The 18,763-nt window shown below is 44.2% G+C and overlaps 1 protein-coding gene across 2 annotated transcripts in view; it reads right to left on the reverse strand.

Moving 5' to 3' along the window:
• The window catches only part of LOC134006790 (retinoic acid receptor beta-like), a 73,281-nt gene that overhangs the window by 22,260 nt on the left and 32,258 nt on the right, over positions 1-18,763 (reverse strand). Inside the window, exons 1-2 of one of the 2 annotated variants that reach the window (XM_062445826.1) lie at positions 11,885-12,542; positions 4,846-4,994 (exon numbers count right to left, since the gene is read on the reverse strand). In XM_062445826.1, the coding sequence (XP_062301810.1) occupies positions 4,846-4,994; positions 11,885-12,089 (354 nt within the window). In that variant the 5' untranslated portion in view covers positions 12,090-12,542. Of the gene's footprint in view, positions 1-4,845; positions 4,995-11,884; positions 12,543-18,763 lie in introns of those variants that run through there. The other variant, XM_062445827.1, reaches the window with a different exon arrangement.

Here is an 18,763-nt window from a genome sequence, read left to right on the forward strand (position 1 = left end):
GAAAGGGGGGGGTCGAGGGGGGGGGGGGGGTTGTCTCTCAACAGCCAGCTTTGACAGCTCGCTCTCAGAAAGGTAGTCTCGGATCGATGGGCTGACGCACCCCACACATTAACTAGGCCAAACACTGATAATAACAGCTGACAGGATGAATTACACAGTTTGCAACTACTTTACTACATTCAGACACTCTCCAAGCACACATTATCCTTTATATGAGTGTACGTCTTCACCTCTAGAACCCCCTTTCACACCGGCCTACTAACCGGGGAAGAACACTGCTGTTGGCGTCGGTCTCAGCGGTTTCACCCGTGTTCACTGACCCTGTGTTGGGCAGCGATCGGCTCCTGAACATGAAATGCCTGCACGAGTATCGTTTACGCTGCGTAACGCTGAAACTATCTTTGCGTGACTGTGATGACAACAGCAGAAATTATTTAAATAACTAGTCGGACATACCTGTAATATTACTCACAGTTCATAAGGTTAAAATTGTGATTTGATAACACACTTATGTGGTAAACGTCTGTAAAAGTAATTAACTGCACCGTGTAGGACCTCTTTGGTGTTAAAAAGGTACCGATTTTTCACACCCATTTCACCTGTTCCAGTTCAACACGCTCTCAACTGTTTAAATTTGTTTGCCTAGTGGGTGTCATGATAAAGAGTCTTGTTTGACTGTCTGAGAGTCATTCTCTCCACACATACAACAGGACCCAGTCTACGGCAAACTCCTCTCAGTACAAAAGCAAACAGTCCACACCTCACTGTGGATCAAATCACACTTTTCCCACCTCAGGAAAAAGAACCAAACACACACTAATACAAGTATTTCTCTAACCCATGTACCGGTTTGCACACACAGAGATTCAGACACTCGCATACCCAGGCAACCGCGCTTCAGACAGTCTGAAAAACATCTAAAAGAATACAAATACGGCCATGAAGAGAAGGGACACAAAACAATTTCACCAGTTGAGCAGAAAATGCCATCAAAGGAGAGGGAGGCAGGACCAGTTAGGATAATCAGATCCACTTTCCATCACACCCGTCTATGTGGGGCGCGTACTTGACCTTCTCCATTTGATTTCTCCCTCTATTAGAACTCAGGCACTTTCATGTTGTAGAACGTTGACAAATCACATTATGGACTTGTGTTAGCAGCTTCCGTCCTGCACTGAGGGATGGGGTCTACGTTATTATGACAGGCAGAACAGAGCCGCAGAGAGGCCCTAACATATCCCTAAACACCTCCTTCTCTCTCTCTCTCTCTCTCTCTCTCTCTCTCTCTCTCTCTCTCTCTCTCTCTCTCTCTCTCTCTCTCTTTCTCTTTCTCTTTCTCTCTCTCTCTCTCTCTCTCTCTCTTTCCTCTCTCTTCTCTCTCACTCCCTGTTCTCTATCTCCCTCTCTCCCGGCCTATCTTCTTGCTTTCCCCTCTTTTTCCTCTTTCTCTCTCTCTCCCTATTCCTCTTTCCGCTCCAAACTGTCATCAGAACTAAGCTTTTAATCATTCATTCCACAACTCTATCAGACAGCAGGAAGTAAGTAAAGGTATTCGAAAAAACACAATAACAGAGAGAGTGTGGAGAGAAGGTCATGGGAGACTGGGGGCACGCTTAACAGCTCTGGGTGAGCCACATCTGTGTGTGTGTGTGGGGGGGGGGGGGCGTATGGATGTAGATATAGCGGAAGTGTGTAGAAGGCAGAAGGCAGCACAAAATCCGTATATTAATTTTCTTAAAATTGATTCAAAGAAGATGTGTCCTTCCTCCACCTGCTTGTCAACCTGGTTCAGTCAAACAAATCCCTTTATACCACGCCACAGTACTAAAGAAAGAGGTGAGGGAAGGGCCATGCGTTTTTGCCAAAAACTGTCAGCAAGGACAAGGTATAAAATACTTCATCCTTGTCGGTTTTTGAAACATTTTCAAAACCATTCATACCTCTTAGTTGGCTAGACATGATGCATGATTTGACAGGCCTTTCAAACAACCCCTTACCATTTCACACGTTTCACATGTTTCACACCAGTCAGTTGTGCCTTCTTCACACTGTGACTCCCCTCAGCTCCAGCTGTTCCCAGGCTGATACAGTCGGCCCGCAGCGACGGAGACATGTTGAAGAGCACACTGTACCAGCCAAACCAAGTTCCCTCATAAGCAGTCTCACTTGGAACACACAGGAGCGTGATGAAGGTGAGACAGCCTTGAAGACTATACTGTGTCCTGAACACTTAGACTTTCATCCAGCCAGCCCACCACAAAGCTCCACTCTGCTTCTGACAGCTGAAGAGAGATAGATAAGTACATCCACCAGACCATAGGTACATTTACATTTACATTTAGTCATTTAGCAGACCGCTCTTATCCAGAGCGACTTACAGTAAGTACAGGGACATTGCCCCGAGGCGAAGTAGGGTGAAGTGCCTTGCCCAAGGACACAACGTCATTTGACACGGCCGGGAATCGAACCAGCGACCTTCTGATTACTAGTCTGATTCTCTAACCGCTCAGCCACCTGACTCCCTTAGCCAAAGAACAGCTACACGTCTGCGACAAGCTATTTTATTCAAGTCTACTAGAACTGGGCCTTTTTAAATAATCTATGGCCTGCTAGTTTTTAAATTGACCTGTAATAATAGGCTTCCATTGTAGTTAAGCTTCTGAAACCTGCAATGGTCTCCATTTATTGATTCCTCCACTTGTTGAAAAGTATGAAAAGAAGCAACATTCAAGCGTTGATTCCCTATCTCTCCTGCCTCGCTAACTAACTGTCACTGAATCTTTCCTTGCCCAGCATCATCAAGTTAGTTTCACAGTGTTTCCCATTTGATAGTTGTTTCAGGATTGTATGGTATTGAAACCAGATTCAAGGCATATTTCCACTACCCTGAGGCACTAGCGTAAAACTAACTTTTACTTTAGGACATAAAGGAGGGTGACACCAGTACTGTGTGACATTGGCGGACAGGAACACTGGAGGGCCCCTTGAAAAAGAGCCATCTTGACTTTGCGGCCTCCCTGACTGAGAACGAGGAGGTAGCAGGCTGTCTTTGCATATGCATGCGCTTCTGGAGACCCATATGTCTGCTCTCCGTTTTACCAAGTCAAATCACATGCCCTCCACACATATCAAACAGAGTGTGTTCTTCTGTCAGATCATGGAAATGAAGGGGACCTGGGAGCAAGGGTAAAACATCTCTAAAAGCTCAAACATACACACACACACACACATTCACATTAACTTAAGCTTTATTTGTTTGCAAGTGTAATTCGATCATTCACAGAGCTCTCCAGTGAAACTCAGGAGAGTGTGTAAAACCCTACAGCTGTGGGAGCATGCTCTGTTGAGCCTGTCCAATAGCAGGGCCCGGCCCCTTACACCCAGGACTACAATGCCTTTGCCATGGAGACTGAAACACGACACAGTCAAAGCTATAATCCGTCGCCTAATCCTTCCTAGTCAAGATGTCACAGAAATCAAAAGCTATTCTACCATGAGTTTGGCTATTTTTACATGTGTGCCTCCCACAGAAGGGGTATATGTGCCATTAAACCATCTCCCGTTCCCCCTGTTCTTACAAGCACACAGGGAGCCGTTTAAGTCTGTGTAGACCCTGCATGTGCCATGAAGGGAAGAGGGGGTTAAACGAGTTGGTTTAATGTTCGGACGTTATGATATAGGACGAGAACGATCATTAGGAAAGCGTTGTGTCTGTGTGTGTGCGAATGTGTGTGTGAAAGTAGGTGTTTACAAGCAATGTTTCAATGTTTTCTGTTTTAATTGCAGTTGGTTTGCCTTGAAAATCCCCTCCAGTGTACGTATTCATATTATAAGTCGTTCTTATTATGAGTTTGGCTGTGGGATAAAGGTCAGGGGTTACGGCAGGCATAAGCCAAGGCTTAAATCATTGGATTCATGGCCACCTTGGTTGTCCAGGGAGAACTCAGTTTGACCCGAGCCCCTGTGAGTGAGCTGATCACCACCTTCACTAAAAACTCCAAAGGATTTCTGGAATTCCTTCTCTTCAATTACACATGGAGAGAGGGGGACACAGAGATAAAGAGAGACAAGGAAAGGTGAATGAGAGCACTACAGAACACTATTACATCCATATTGAGCAGAGTACAACATTGGTCTCTGTGTGCACTTTCCATAGTACCCGCAGCATACATTTGCGAGTTTCCTAATGGCCAGACTTCTGCCGTTTACTCAGAATCAGCTTTGAAAGCATTGATTCTAAATGGGTGACAGACATAAACAAGTTCATCACAAGCACCTCAAGTGCTCTGTTTTGACCACTACTCAAAACAGCGGTCCAACAGGAGATGGACATTTGTATACTGTGCTTCATAAGAGAAGTTATTTCAGTCTGTTTTCTTTCGTCTCCATCAAGCCATGAATTCAGGGAAACAACACATTTAAAATGCTTAGGACATACTTCCTTTTTGAATCTGTTGTTTTCTTGTTTTCACCTTAAATCTTACTAGCCACTATAAAATAATACGGTGGATGATATGATTTCGGATTATCTCAGTGATTCCTTGTTAATCATACAGTGTCTGTAATTATGGATACCTGACTGTCTTTGAAGGGGCCTCCTAACAAGCACCAAGGGAGTCAGGTGGCTGAGTGGTTAGGGAATTGGGCTAGTAATCCGAAGGTTGCTGGTTCGATTCCTGGCTGTGCCAACTCACAGTGTGTCCTTGGGCAAGGCACTTCACCCAACTTGCCTCGGGGGAATGTCCCTTTACTTACTGTAAGTCGCTCTGGATAAGAGTGTCTGCTAAATGACTAAATGTAAGCGCTGAGAGAAAGGCTGGTTCAGTTGGCCAGCCGGAAGCTTACCTTGCATCCCTCACAGGCGCTGACGCCATAGTGGTACCCAGAGGACTTGTCCTGGCACACGAAGCAGGGCTTGTAGACTCGTGGTGGGGGCAGCGGAGATGGCGGGCTGGGGACAAGCTCCTCAGAGCTGGTGCTCTGGGTCTCGATGGCTGCAGAGGGAACAGGCAGGAGAGATGTGAGCGAGGTTCGGAGGACAGTGGAGAGGTCAGGGCATGCTGCCGAGACAATAGACCATGGGCAAATTGTGGTTTTGAGAATCTATATATATTTTTTCCGGTTTGCGTACATGCGCGGCCATGGGACCGAGGCCTTTGTGTTCCAAATGAAACAGCCATGTGTATGCATTCATACTTAATGATTTTCTGGGAAGCCCACCTGTGGCCCTATTAGGGTGCACTTTAATCCACAGTGGAAGGCTGGGTCAAACAAGGTACTGTGGGTTCTATTTTCAATTTCCTAGAGTGCTGTCCTATCCCTGTCCCCCCTCCATCGATCTGCACACAGTCCTTCCAGCAGGTTGACTCATTGGATTACATTCTTCCGTACTACATCAGAGCAAACTTAGTTACACATCATTAGAGGCCAACTCCATGCAACCCCTTCCCTTCCCTCGGTGATACATCTCATCTGCTACTAGATTGAACCTCAAAGGCTGTTGATTCAACCAAACATTAAGGTTTGACCGCAAACATGTTGTGTTATGCAGTGGAGAGCCATATGGATGAGAGGGAAGATTGAAGTGTTAGTGTGTATGTCTCTTTGTTTGAGTGTTTTTGTTGTTGGACGAAGGTCAGGATAGCTTGTTCATTAAAATGAAACCAAACCAATATAAAAAGCATTCTTGTCCAGTCAGTCATTTGAAGGTAAAATTATTGATTTCTAAAGCAAAAAGAATGAAAAGACACTTCCAGTGACTTGACTTGAACCGGATTTAATTGAATGAAACAGCTAACTAACCCTATCTGGTCAGTTAGCTGTTCATCTCATTGCCAAAAAAAATGGTTTCCCTCTGATGTGCCTAGCAGGGAGCAGAGTGAGCTTGGAGCCCGTTGGAATCATATGAAGAGACTGTCCCTCCACAGGGGGTTTCATCCAGTTTTATAAACCCACGCATGGGAATCATCTGTAGTATGTAAAACAAGATGTTCCGTGTTCACGTAACAGGGTTCCTGGCGTAACCACTGAGCCACAACACAAATGTATATTACACTTCCCAGGTGGCATGGAGCACTATACTCCTGTACCTGCCTGGTAAAAAAAACCTTCATGTAACTGATCTACCCTCGGAGCGTTTGTGACGGCTGGATAGCTACACAGAGGCGAGAGGGGTATTGCCTTCAGCCTATTTCACCATGCAGGCGTACAGTTCGTTTGGCCGCTGCCTATTTGAAACTCATGGCTGCTTCTAAGAGGCGCTGTGGACACCTGCAGACAGATGGGCCACAGAAGATGCATCCCTCGGCACTTTGAGTGTGTGTGTGAGTGAGAGAGACAGAGAGAGACTGAGAGAGAGAGAGAGAGAGAGAGAGAGAGAGAGAGAGAGAGAGAGAGAGAGAGAGAGAGAGAGAGAGAGAGAGAGAGAGAGAGAGAGAGAGAGAGAGAGAGAGAGAGAGAGAGAGAGAGAGAGAGAGAACAAAGAGTATGTCTGTAATCTATTGTTGGAGAGAAGGAGTGAGTGAGAGAGGCTGTGCTGTATAGCCTGTTGGGCGCAGGGGACCTTTTTTCCATTTTCCGAGTGATTAAACCTGGACGTGACAGAGTCAACTTCCCTGCATGTTAACATACACACACACAGCACCACTAGAAGAATGAAGGCCAGCCACAGACAGGCGCAGGGCTCAACGCGGGTTAGAAGAGACAGAGAAAAATGTCTGATGGTTTCTCCTCCTGAACTCTTAGCCCCCAGTTGAACCTGCCAGGGGGGGTCAAACAGGAAAACATACACACCTTGTTGGAAGCATGTTTTCTGAATTTACAGGGAGGGGAAGTGGGGAGTGAAAACAAAACTCCTGATTTGTCAAGTCCAGCATAACTGAGGGGGTATGAAAACTCGGACGTGTGTGTGTGTGATGTCTGCGTGTGTGTGCACGTGTGTGTGTGTATGCTTGTGCAAGGAGAAGCAACCCAGCCAGGCTCTGTAGGGGTCCGTTCAGCCCCTGTCCTGCAGGGAAGCACCTCCTGTCCACCGCACCTTTTCCACTCTGACTTATGGCCAGTGACATGGCAAAAGATCACAGTCCTCCTTATCCCTTATGGTCTGCGGGACACACAGATGGCAAGGGACCTGAGGCAGGGTCTGTTCTCTGTTCCACACACCGCACGCAATTGAACACAATGATATCGCAATGGCACCGAATTAGGTCAAAGCGGCTTTAAGCAACTAATCACAGAAGAGCAGTTGTCGCTGAATTCCACAATCTGCTTAGAAACCCCCAAAACTGACAAAGACAAGCATGGAGGCAGGTAAGAGACCAGGAGAGGAAGGGATAGAGTGCATGTGAAGTGCGAGTTAGTGAAAGAGCGTGAGAGGGAGAGAGGGAGGGAGGAAAGAGGAGAGAAAGAGAGGAGGGCAGAGAGAAATGTTCTGCTATTCCCCAGGCTATTTGTGTATTTGGTCTGGTCTGAGGGGCGGCTGTGGTGATATGGGTGTGGAACGGTGGGCATAGTACTGGAGGATTAGGGGTTTATTGCGCTGAAACGTTGGGATCATTGGATCCAGTCCCCCTCCTGGACTCAGCTGACAGTTTATCCAGTCTGGAAGTGTTTTTCTCCCTCTTCCTCCGGCTTCTCTGCAGGAGCGGAGAGCACATAGCTCACATACACGAGGCCCCGAGTCAGAGGAAACGTCAGAGTTCACCCAGAGTACACCAAATTAGAACCAGCTTTCCTCAGCACTCGCAGACTCTACACATTTGATTGTGATGGATATACATAAGCCCCTTAAACACTTAAAAAGAAAGAGAAAAAGGACAATGAAAAACAGTCATCAAACCAGCATACAAAATGTTTTCGAAGATTTCACCTAAAAAAGTCCCTTCTCAGGAAGGGAACTGGCTTGGTGAAATTTATAGGGTGGTGGGTTGGTGGGAGTTGAAGTGTGTGTGTGTGGGGGGGGGGGGGGGGGGGGGGCTTCTGAACAGCTTCAGGGGACACGTTGTGCATAAAACTGGCCACATCACCAAAAGATATCATCAAAGTAAAATGTTTCAACTGATCAAGACATGGGGCAAAAGCCTGAATCAGAGTACCAGAGCTGGATGAATCTGGGTCCCTCAGAGGAATGGCACCACTCTCAGCACTGCTCCCTTCCCTTGACCACTCTACAACCCCCGTGACCCCAATATAACTTCTGCTGAGAGGTCAAACTTGCGCTGGGGGCGGGTCGCAGGGAACCCATCTCTTCCAAACTCCATGTAGCACAAGCACAACAGGTGCGCTCCTACTTCAAAGCTCTAATAAAGACAGAGTGGGGAACTATGAGTCGTAAAAGAAGGAAAGAGCGAAGAGGGAAGAGGGAAGAAGAGAGGGAAAGAAGGGGGATGGAGAGTTCCAGTGGGAAGTAGGGAAATGTGCTAGTTTTTATTTTTATCCTTGGAAATTGTTGCCTTACAAGCCGGCCTGTGTTATGATTTTATGCTCCCAAGCCAGAACTTTAAGTGGTAATTTGATCCTGACGAAAGCTCTGAAGTTGTTAGAACATGTCAAGTCTGCTCTTTCCTAAGCTCCACACTGGGTGAGTCAGCCAACAGTGTAAGGAAAGTCTGCCTAAACGAGAGTGTCTTGCAGAGGACCAATAACACACTTCAGCAGAAGGATTGTTTGAAGGTTGGAAAATTCATTCAAATATTTCTTATTCATCAGCACTAGAAATCAGACACAACATCACCATCAACTGAATCATGAAAAAAGGAGGATTTTTTTCAGTCCTCGACATACGGTTTACCACCGTTTTGCCGCAACTCAAGCCACGAGGAGAATCTCCAGACAACGCCACTCACACGACTGTTGTGGTCGTACTGTGGCACTGCACCGGTGCTGTGGGAAGCCGGTCCAACGCTCCGCACATTCCTGACACAAGAGTGGGAGTCCAGACAACTCCACATCATGCAGATGAAGCATGGCCTGTCATCAGACAGCTTCCTCTCGTTTCAAAGTTGTACACAGCTTTTAACACCCCCACCCACCACCACCACCCCCCCCCCCCCCTATCCCACTAAGCTGTCGTTTTTCAGGCACGCAAAATTAACTTCGTGTGCAAGCTGTGCCAATGGCCTTTCATGTCCTTATCAGAGGCGCATACGCCTTGAAGACAGAGACACTCCAATTAGCCTATATCACAAACATACACTGAACACTATATTATGCTGTAATCTTGTCAATCTGTTTGTAACAAAGAGTGGACCTGAAATGACTGTGAGAAGACTTGCAGTCTCATGGGCAGCCAGTGGAACTGCCAATATTAAGCTCACATTTTTTAAGCAAGTGTGTGCATACATATTATAATCAAAGGGAATTATCTCTGGCACAATACTGACCACACACTGCACTTTTTTACGCACTTGAGTAAACACACACACAAACACAGTCTTACGTGCCATGTCTCTTGGCACGTAAGACAAAACAACAATAACAACAATTATATTTGTGACAAAACATCCCATCATAGAAAGGATTTCATCCCAGCTTTGTCAAACCTGCATGGATGATGTTTGAGGTGGTGACAAGAGCAAATTATATCATTAGGGCACAATGGACAGAGGGTTATTCTCTCAGTAAAAACACACCTTACGATTTTGTACAATGGTAGACCTGATCATTCCAAATTAACATCTCAACTAAAAAGGAGAAGCGTGTTGGAGAAGCTTTCACTGACAATGTAGCTAATTAATTCCCAGGGGCTTTCCATTATCCTGAATAAATAATTTAATAAGGCAACATTTCAATGAACTTGCTCAGGAAGCTTTTCAAACCAAAGTCTAATTCATACTGTGCTTTTTTCAAACATGAGAGGGCAAAAGGTTTCCAGCACAATGGCACAAAAGGCTAATGTGTATGTGTGTGAACCAGCATCCAGAGATAAACTCCAATCAACGTTATCTTGTTCCGATTGTCCCGGTTGATGAATTCAGTTTTTTTATCAGCCTAATTTGCGTTCGACTTGTGGCAGTGATTTTCTAATTGCACTGAATTGCAAATCAAAAGTGTCATTTTTAATTACAGTGATCATTTATTTTAATGCCTAAGATGATTTAATTATTTAATGGTTGCTTAAGCAACACACATGCTGTAATGAGTTAACAGGGAAACTGTGTTTTCTAATATGATCCCAGCAAAGATATGCAGGAACTCAGACCACCATTCTCACGAGTCTTTGGATTACTGTGTCACCTCAAAAGTGTACTTGTATAAATATGTTAACGCCTGAAATGACACAATTTGTAAGATTATTACATATTTTTTCTGAAACCAAAGCAAATCAATGAACAATTGTTTTGACATTGTTGTTGTATCCTACTTGAAACTATAATGAACTTTAACTAAAACAAACCTTGTGATTCTTTTCATCACTAGATCTATTTTTATATTGTTATTATATTTAGCATCTATAATTCTATCGTTTATCATACCAATCATTGTCACCCCTGCTGTGGGGTTACCGATTTGATTATTTATTTTTTATTAATTGGTTAAAACCAAGTTCTGTCAATACATTTATGACCACAAAAACATAAATGGCCTAACAAAATCTAAGCTTTGACACAATGATCCAGAAAAACAGTTTGATCAAACAAATCGCTTGTGTAAAGAGCAAATGGATTGAGGAACTTCTAGTAGCAACCTTTTCCACTTTACCTTCACTGATAAGAAACCCTCAAGACTAATGTGTGCCCCTCGAGCAAACATGTCCCGGGAAGTGCCAGTGAGACAGCGCTTAAGCTTATCTTTACTCCGTCGTTATATTTTCAAAATAAATCACGGAACAGGAGGGGATAGGGCTAAACAAACACTTCACGTGCTTGGAGATCGCGCTTTCACAATAATCGAAGGCTCAGACGAACACAGATAAGCCAACTATTTCCATATTAACCAAATGAAACGGTATGAGTTGCAGTTTAGCAACTTGTGAGGGGATATGAATTGAAGCCATTAGTCTTCCCATAAAAAGGAGACAGTCTAATGAGGCTAGTTCAAAATGCGGAGATTGATTTGACGTCGAACATTTGTAGCCAGCTAACGGTTGAAATGTCGACTGGACATTTATCCAAATCAGCGTCCTAGCGGACTTGCGGACTTCTCCGGGGTCTATAGGTGACTGGCCGCCCCCTGTCACCTCTTGTGCTGGGGTGGAGGTGTCAAAGCGCCTGCCTGTGTTTACTCTTTGCATTCCTTAGTCCGGTGTGGGACATGGAATCACATAAAGAAAATAGGCTACATCAGCAAGTTAAGGCTGCTTCCATGGCCAGAATTTATGACCCGGTGGATAAAATATGGCTCTGTTAAGGACTCTTAAAGTATGATCTAGTTTGCTTGTAAGTGAGCTGCTTCAGTTGGTCCGATCAAGCCTTCAAGTTTTTTTAATTGGACTCTGTACAGTGTACATTATAATTATGCTTGGCAGGCCAGGTGCTTACCTAAACGAGTGACACTAACTAGCCTACTACACTGTGTGACAGACATGACATGCAACTTGCCGTCACACCGTTTCTAGCACATTATCATGATTTAATGAGCAATAAAGAGGATGGAAGGGCCCCCAGTCTTCAACTTGTGTGTGCTTGTCAGAAATTGCAATATGTTTATACATCGCAAATTAAGCAATATCCTAGTCTACTTTAAGAAACACTTATTCAGCCTAAACATTTAGATGAATAATAGTCGAGATAATGTTTAAGACAAGTGTGGGAAACACCTGTGGCATGGATAGTAACCTGTTATTTATCGATATCTACTCCGAATGGAGTTTTGTACCACTGGTATTAACGCTTTAGCTTATAGGCTACATTTTCAAAACAATTGAACAAGTAAAGGCTGAACCTACACTGAGCGCTCCGGCGATGCTGCCAATCTCTTTGAGTCAGTCCGCTGAAGCATGCTTTCAATGCCTTTTCCTGCAGCATACACGAAGAGGGACCCGAAGTGTAGAAATCCAGCATTTGTCCTGGACTCACGGCAAGAACATCCATACAGTCAAACATGATGTAGCTTCGCAACTGTATACTATTATATTGTTTGTCCTTTAGCATGAATAAGAACTGCAAACATAAGTCCACAGAACTCCATCAAAGTCTGTCCCTTTTTTGGCACGTATATCTTGGTAGGCAATTCTTCCTTGTGTAGAATCATGAATAATGACAGACACCCCTGTTAAAAGCTTGAAATTGATCCAAATGGTAATTTGCCATTTTACTGCGTTGTCAAGTTATTGCGATGATAGGTGTGTTAGTCAGTCACCTCAGTAATATCCCAACGTGTTTATCGCGAAATGTTGTCCATGCCGTACCGTGGGTTTACAAACAAGAGTCTTCGCTCGAGCCCGCGGTATTGAAATATTCTTTTATAAATATCATAGATCGCGTTTAAAACCACATCTCCCTTTCGATGACGAATTGGTTATCCTGCCTCCACGCAGCTCATTTCCTACTAGTTTTGTCACAGAGAATGAAAGATTGAATTGCCTAATATATGCGAGTGAACTTTCTATGAACCCTTCCGAGGCTGCTAACCTTCAAATGACCCAACCAGTCTGACATCACCAAGTCCCAGGATTCTCACACAGCCTCAAAACCACCAGCACTTCTGCAGCGGGAGCGGCAGAAAAGAGAAACGCTTCTGAGAACGTCCTTTTCTTTAGTAAGAAACACATTTCCTTAAGCAAAACATAGTTTTCCTCAATTTCGAAATATCTTTAATGTAGCCTATCCCACAAAGCGGGATTTTGCCCGTTTTACCTACAGTTGACAGCAGTTTATTGAAGTTTTAGATCCGTGTTTCTTACGGCAGTGTACGCTTGCAATTATGAAAAAGATTTCAAAAAGTTAAACAAAAGAAGAATTCAGTTACAACGAACGTTTTTTCCCCATATTTTGAGCATGCCTCTCCATCGTAGGAATACACATTTTCGATGTCAAAATGTGCGCATTAAACTCAGCACTCCATGACTTTAAAGTGTAGAATATTATGGTATGTTCAATGCTTCCTTATAATTTGATCACGAACTGGAACATATGTCAATTAATTAAAATGTTGATTATTGCATGAAATCAACAAAAGAAATGTATTCTAAATTGTGACAAGTTCTCAATCAGAACGCTAATAGATATTAGCACGCGTAAATAGCCCTAAGCCTTTTTAAGATGTGTTACTATCGTACTAATTATCCTCATCTTACCATGTTATTACCCTTTCAGGTACAATGCATGTGTTACGTTTCAGTATCAAGCAACTGAATAACTTGCTGCAGAAGGGCAACACAGGTTTCACACACCAGTCAGACAGTAGCCTATAATTCAGTCACAACAATTATTCCCAAATATATTTACACTTTACCTGAAATACACTATTTGCATACATTCTTCTCTTTCTTTTTCTCTCTCTCACACACACAGACACACACACGGAGAGATACACATGCACACACTCACTCCCTCCCTCCCGCCATTCACTCTCTCTTTCCATCTCTCTGTCACAGGATAGGAGCAGTAGGAGTCTGCCCCTCACCACGACTGAGTAAACAGCCTATTACAGCCCTGCATGGGCTCCAAACTCTTGTCCAGGCCACAACCGCAGGTTGGCTTTCAGCTGATGTTCAAAAAAATAGATCACTTCCTGGTTACCAGAACGACAGGAGGAACAATTTGCCATGTTATTGCTGAGCTATACTTCCGTTAAGGTAAATATTGTTACTGTACTAAGCCCAACTTAGAAGCTGATTTGACATTGAGGAGGAAGATAAGTTATTTATGTGGAAGCCTCGTTCTGAACTAGACTAATTAACAGCTATTAACAGCTGTCCTTCAACAAGAAGTAGAAAATGTCAATAGTGAATTGATCTTGACATCTTCAAAATAACGCTCTGGATAAGAGCGTCTGCTAAATGACTAAATGAAAATTAATAACACCTTTGTTTTTTGTTTGTTAATGCTCATATATGCTTTGCATGTAAGCTCTGCACTCCATGGGGACTTTAGCACTGATTACATGTTCTACTTAGCATGTTTATTGCTTGTAAGATACAAACACGTCAAGTCAGCAGCAGGCCATGTTAAGAGGGTCAATTCCTGGAAACTGATACAGAGCCTCCAGTTACAATACCAAACTATCAGTAACAGCAGTCATACTGGTAGGTGCACGTCACGTTAAACAAATCTGACAAACTGCTATTCTGCAACCTGTCCAAATTCTCGGACTCCTCTCTTGTTGCAATAGAACGATATGACGGTCCTTGTATGAACATGATGTTTCAGAGAGAGAGAGAGATGCGCTCGATCACTGAGGGGTGAACTATCCCCACGGAGCTCATGAATACTGCAGCAGGACCGAAAACCGAGCTGAAAAGGTACCCGAGCCCCCCCACGTACACCACCTGACCCCCGCTGCTCACCCACTGTAACAGTAGCCCCCCCCCCCTCCTCGTCCCGCACCCCCCATTAGCCAGTCCATGCAGGTAATGAATACACCTGGAAATACACCTGTAATTAGAAGGTGATAATGAACCCGTCCATCAAGATAAGCCGCTTTCTGGCATCGATGCCCCGCAGCTCTTGGCAGCCACTGGCCAAAGGCACCGGCCCGTGATGCTAAGAGTATACAGCTGATCATTTAATAAGGCCGGACAAAGCTTGACATTTTAATTTTTTTTAAAGAGCGTCACACTGGTCAGACAGCTTTCGGCCATCTTTATATTTAGTTTTGCATGGTCAATGCTTGGAGGTGTATACAACTCCAAATGTATAGTCTGCAGCCTCAAGCATCTTTAACATAATTTTTTTATTTTACTTTCAGTAACAAATAAATAAGAAGAGTCTGTTTTATAGAACTTGTTAATTCCTCCATGGTTTTTATATAGTTTAAACAACAATTTATTATCTGCACATGCACTCAGTCCACATGTAATTTAATTGAGCTTGCATGACAAAAGCTAGGATTATTTTTCAGAAGGACTTGCAGTGAACCCAGCTTCTCCCAGTCTTCAATAGGAATCATCATTTGCTCATGCATTTCCAGAATCCTGTACCAAATCCTGTACCTCAATCAACAACAGTTAATATAAAGCAAAGCCACCACTCAATATAGACTGACTCGTTGTTTCCTACCCTTCATTGCCTGAGCGAATGTTTAGGGGAATTTGATTATTTATTGTTTAATGAATGTATTCAAACAATTGACCTAATGTGTGATTTGGAAACACAGAAAGTAAAGCTAACCAAACCCAAGTTGTTGTACAATTGCTTGTCTTTATCAGCAATGCTTTCCCATTGCATAAAAGTAGAGGATTTTTTCTTTATGTATTCACATTCTTCTCCACTCTCTGACATACTCTGAAGACAAACCTTCACTCACTAGGCAGTATTAAATGAGTTCCAGGTGAACAAAGTTGGGAGTGACTGGCTGAGTACACCAAGAACAACCCTGCATGCAGAAAACACAAACCAAATTCATCCTTTGAAAAAAGTATCCCCAATGCTTGTGTGTGTGCGCTCCAAGTAGCTTTGAATGTTCTCGAGCTAAGTTCAGTCACCAAGGGAACAATTGAACACCCTTTTCAGAATTATATTTAGCAATTCTAGTTGACCTTTTCACCCTGTGTGGAGCATTCCTTGACAGTTTTTTTTTTTGCAGCGTGTTAACAGAGATCGTTAACGGTAACTTTGTAAAGGTGTTTGTGTCTATCTACATCTATATATTAACGTGTGAATCTGCAATTAGTGTATTACACAATAACATATTTTCAAAGCAGGTCAATATTAGATGGCCTTCCTTGGCATAGTGAACGGATATTCACATATCCACAGCCCTATTCCAAACAACATCAACCCTTTACACAATGCAGGACAGAATTCAATATATGGAGTTTGATTCATGCTGTGAATGATTAGTATACACTAGTTTTATAAAGGAAGGTGAGATAATTGGGCGAAGCAGGTTCATACAGAAAAGTCAGAGACCCTTCTGATGTCGCTCAACACCGTGGTCACATGACATAGCTTGACACTCCTACTTACAGCAGGGCGGTTTACTTAAAACCAGGTGTACTCACCCACACAGCGACATTGCCCAGCGCGACACAGGATGTGCTACGTGTTTCTCCTGTTGCCCCCCCCCCCCCGTGGTTCTGTGCCCCCTCTACCTAAGGGGGAATGTGTATCGCCACAATGTTGAGACAGTGTCTCATTTGGGGTTACTGGCGAAGAGCCTGTGCGAGTGGAACCATATACGCCATGACCAACATGTGTATTCTCAATAAACATTTCTTATACTACTAATTGAGTCTTTCTTCCTGAACCATTCACTGACATGGGATTCACGAATCCGACAAAAGCTATAGAATTCCACTAATAATGCTTGCATCACAAATTACATTATTGGTCCCGCTATACAATGGACTCCTTGGACTGAGGAGAAATAGATACGTGATTGTGAACAAAGAGTTCACGAGGACAATGGACCTTCCCATGTTATGATCAGGATATTTACAGTGAACATTTGTCTTAGGACCAAAGCTAATGAACATCGACTATGTGGGCGATCTTGACTCGTTCCAGACGTGCAGTAGCGCTGGCCAGGGCTATGGAGGAGGGAACCATTACAAACTAGCAGGCAATAATGGATGCTCATTTACAGCTAACAGCCTAAGTACCTACAGCAACGACTCCCCTGTTGGAAATCTGGGTCGATGCAGATGCCGTACTTACTCTCCAGTCTAAGTGTTTTAATGTGATTGCTCCTATTGTTTACTCTTCTCCCACCTACAGTACCAAGTGTGGCGTGTAGTCTGGGCTCATTTGTAAGTTAGTGTGTGTGTCTTAGGATGGATGAGGCGTTGAGAAAGGTGGGGGCGTAGAAATCATGTTTAGTTTTTCACCAAAGTGTTTAGCTCCCAGAACATAAAACCCATCGTGTTGCCATATTGTTTCCTTGCCTGTCGTTCAAAGCAGTTAACAGGTCTATTATTTTGTGAATAACACAGTAAACCTTTTGGTTCTGGAGCTAGACGACAGAGGGCAAAGCCACATCATCACTCTCCTGTCAGCAGGAAGTGTCAACAAAAAAATCAGAAGATCAACATTCCTTCCACAGCAGCCGCCCCCAAAACTCGCCCGCCCGCCCTCACTCACACACACCAGTCCTGACCTGTCCATAAAAGACAGGCTGCCCCTCCCTCCCTGTTGCTGCGTGGCTGATGGGAGCTACCCATCAGCTAGGCCGGCTTCTCCGTGGCTCGAGGAGGGATTACCGGCGTTCAGGCGGTTTCACATGGTGAGCTCCAGCCTGTCTGATCACAGAGCCGCTCGGCTATCTCCCCACCTCGTCCCAGAGGCCTGTGATTTTACAGAGATTAGAACACAAAGTCCCATAATCTCTCCCTCCGCACTCTTACTATTGATGGCCATCTCAAACGTGCTCTCCTGGCCCCTCATGTACACACACACACACACACATGTAAATGTGTACATTAACACTCTCACACAAGCACACAAAGGAGAGAGAGAGACTTTCTGACAGAAAACGGTACCATTTATTTTTATTATATCGCACTGCAGCTCCTCTGCTGTTGGCTATAAACGATCACATCGTTCAAGCATCCAAATAAAAATTACAACCGCTATTATAGAGCATTCAGAGAGTTCTAATGGCTTAATTTGTGAACAGGGATGGTGTAGATTTTTAATAATTACCCTTTGAGAAAAGTACTACGTTTTCTCCCATTAAGTGTTATGCATCCTTCAGCCTGGTTAGTACAGTACATAACGGCAGAACACAGACGCCTAATTCAATCACAAAGCCCCAGGGCAGCCTAGGCAGTGTAACTACATCATGGTTAACCATCTTGATTTTATCTGAATTATAGAAAATGACAAGTGAACTTAACATGAACCAGAGTCAGGGTGGAATCCTGCTATTGGCATTTCTTAATCTAGGCAGGCTGGTGCCAGAAAATCAATACATTTCATTGGTGCTCGTCCTGGGCTGTTTTCTCTCACTAGGACTCTCACCGTCCTGAAGGGAATGGGGAGAGCCTCTGACACACTGCAGGCACGCAGGCGAGAATGGTGAGAAAGAGAGAGAAAGAGAGCGGATGGAGACAGTCTGCTGTGCAAGGTAACCACTATTCCGACACGCTGAACCTAAACAAAATATGTACCAGGAAGTTGGAACTGGGAAACGCCCCCCAAATATCTCAGCTGGATGATTTTTTTTTTCTTTCTTTTTTTACAGCAAACTTACTTTTCATCAGGTGCCATTAGAAGTCCCATTCAAGTCATTGGATTGAGTTCATGCAGCATAACCAAGGTGCTGACAGGAGCTGATTACCCAATAAGTCCTGCACCCCTCTGAGGAGCCTGGAGGAGGGGTCACCCAGAGGACAGGCATGCAGGAGGGCCTTCCTGTGGGCCAACTATGACCCTACCCCGGTGCCCTGCCCGGACCAGACCAGAGTAGGGGAGGCGAAGGGAAGCAAAAAACGCTTCTTCCCCCACTGAATCTGCTCTCCGCTCACTCTCCCGTATTCTTTTGTCTCCTCTCTCTGTCTTTATCTCTCTCTCTTTGTCTCTGTTCAACACTCCACCCCCCCCTAGTCCTCTCTCTACCCACTCACATCCCAGAACTGGAGTCTCTAGCCCCTTTTGCACAGCCTGTTCAAGGAAGGAATGTTGCGCTTTTATGCCGCCTTCTAGTTCTGTATAAAAGGTACGAA

The sequence above is a fragment of the Osmerus eperlanus genome, chromosome 20 (genome assembly GCF_963692335.1).
Source record: "Osmerus eperlanus chromosome 20, fOsmEpe2.1, whole genome shotgun sequence".
In the NCBI taxonomy this organism is placed as follows: domain Eukaryota; kingdom Metazoa; phylum Chordata; class Actinopteri; order Osmeriformes; family Osmeridae; genus Osmerus; species Osmerus eperlanus.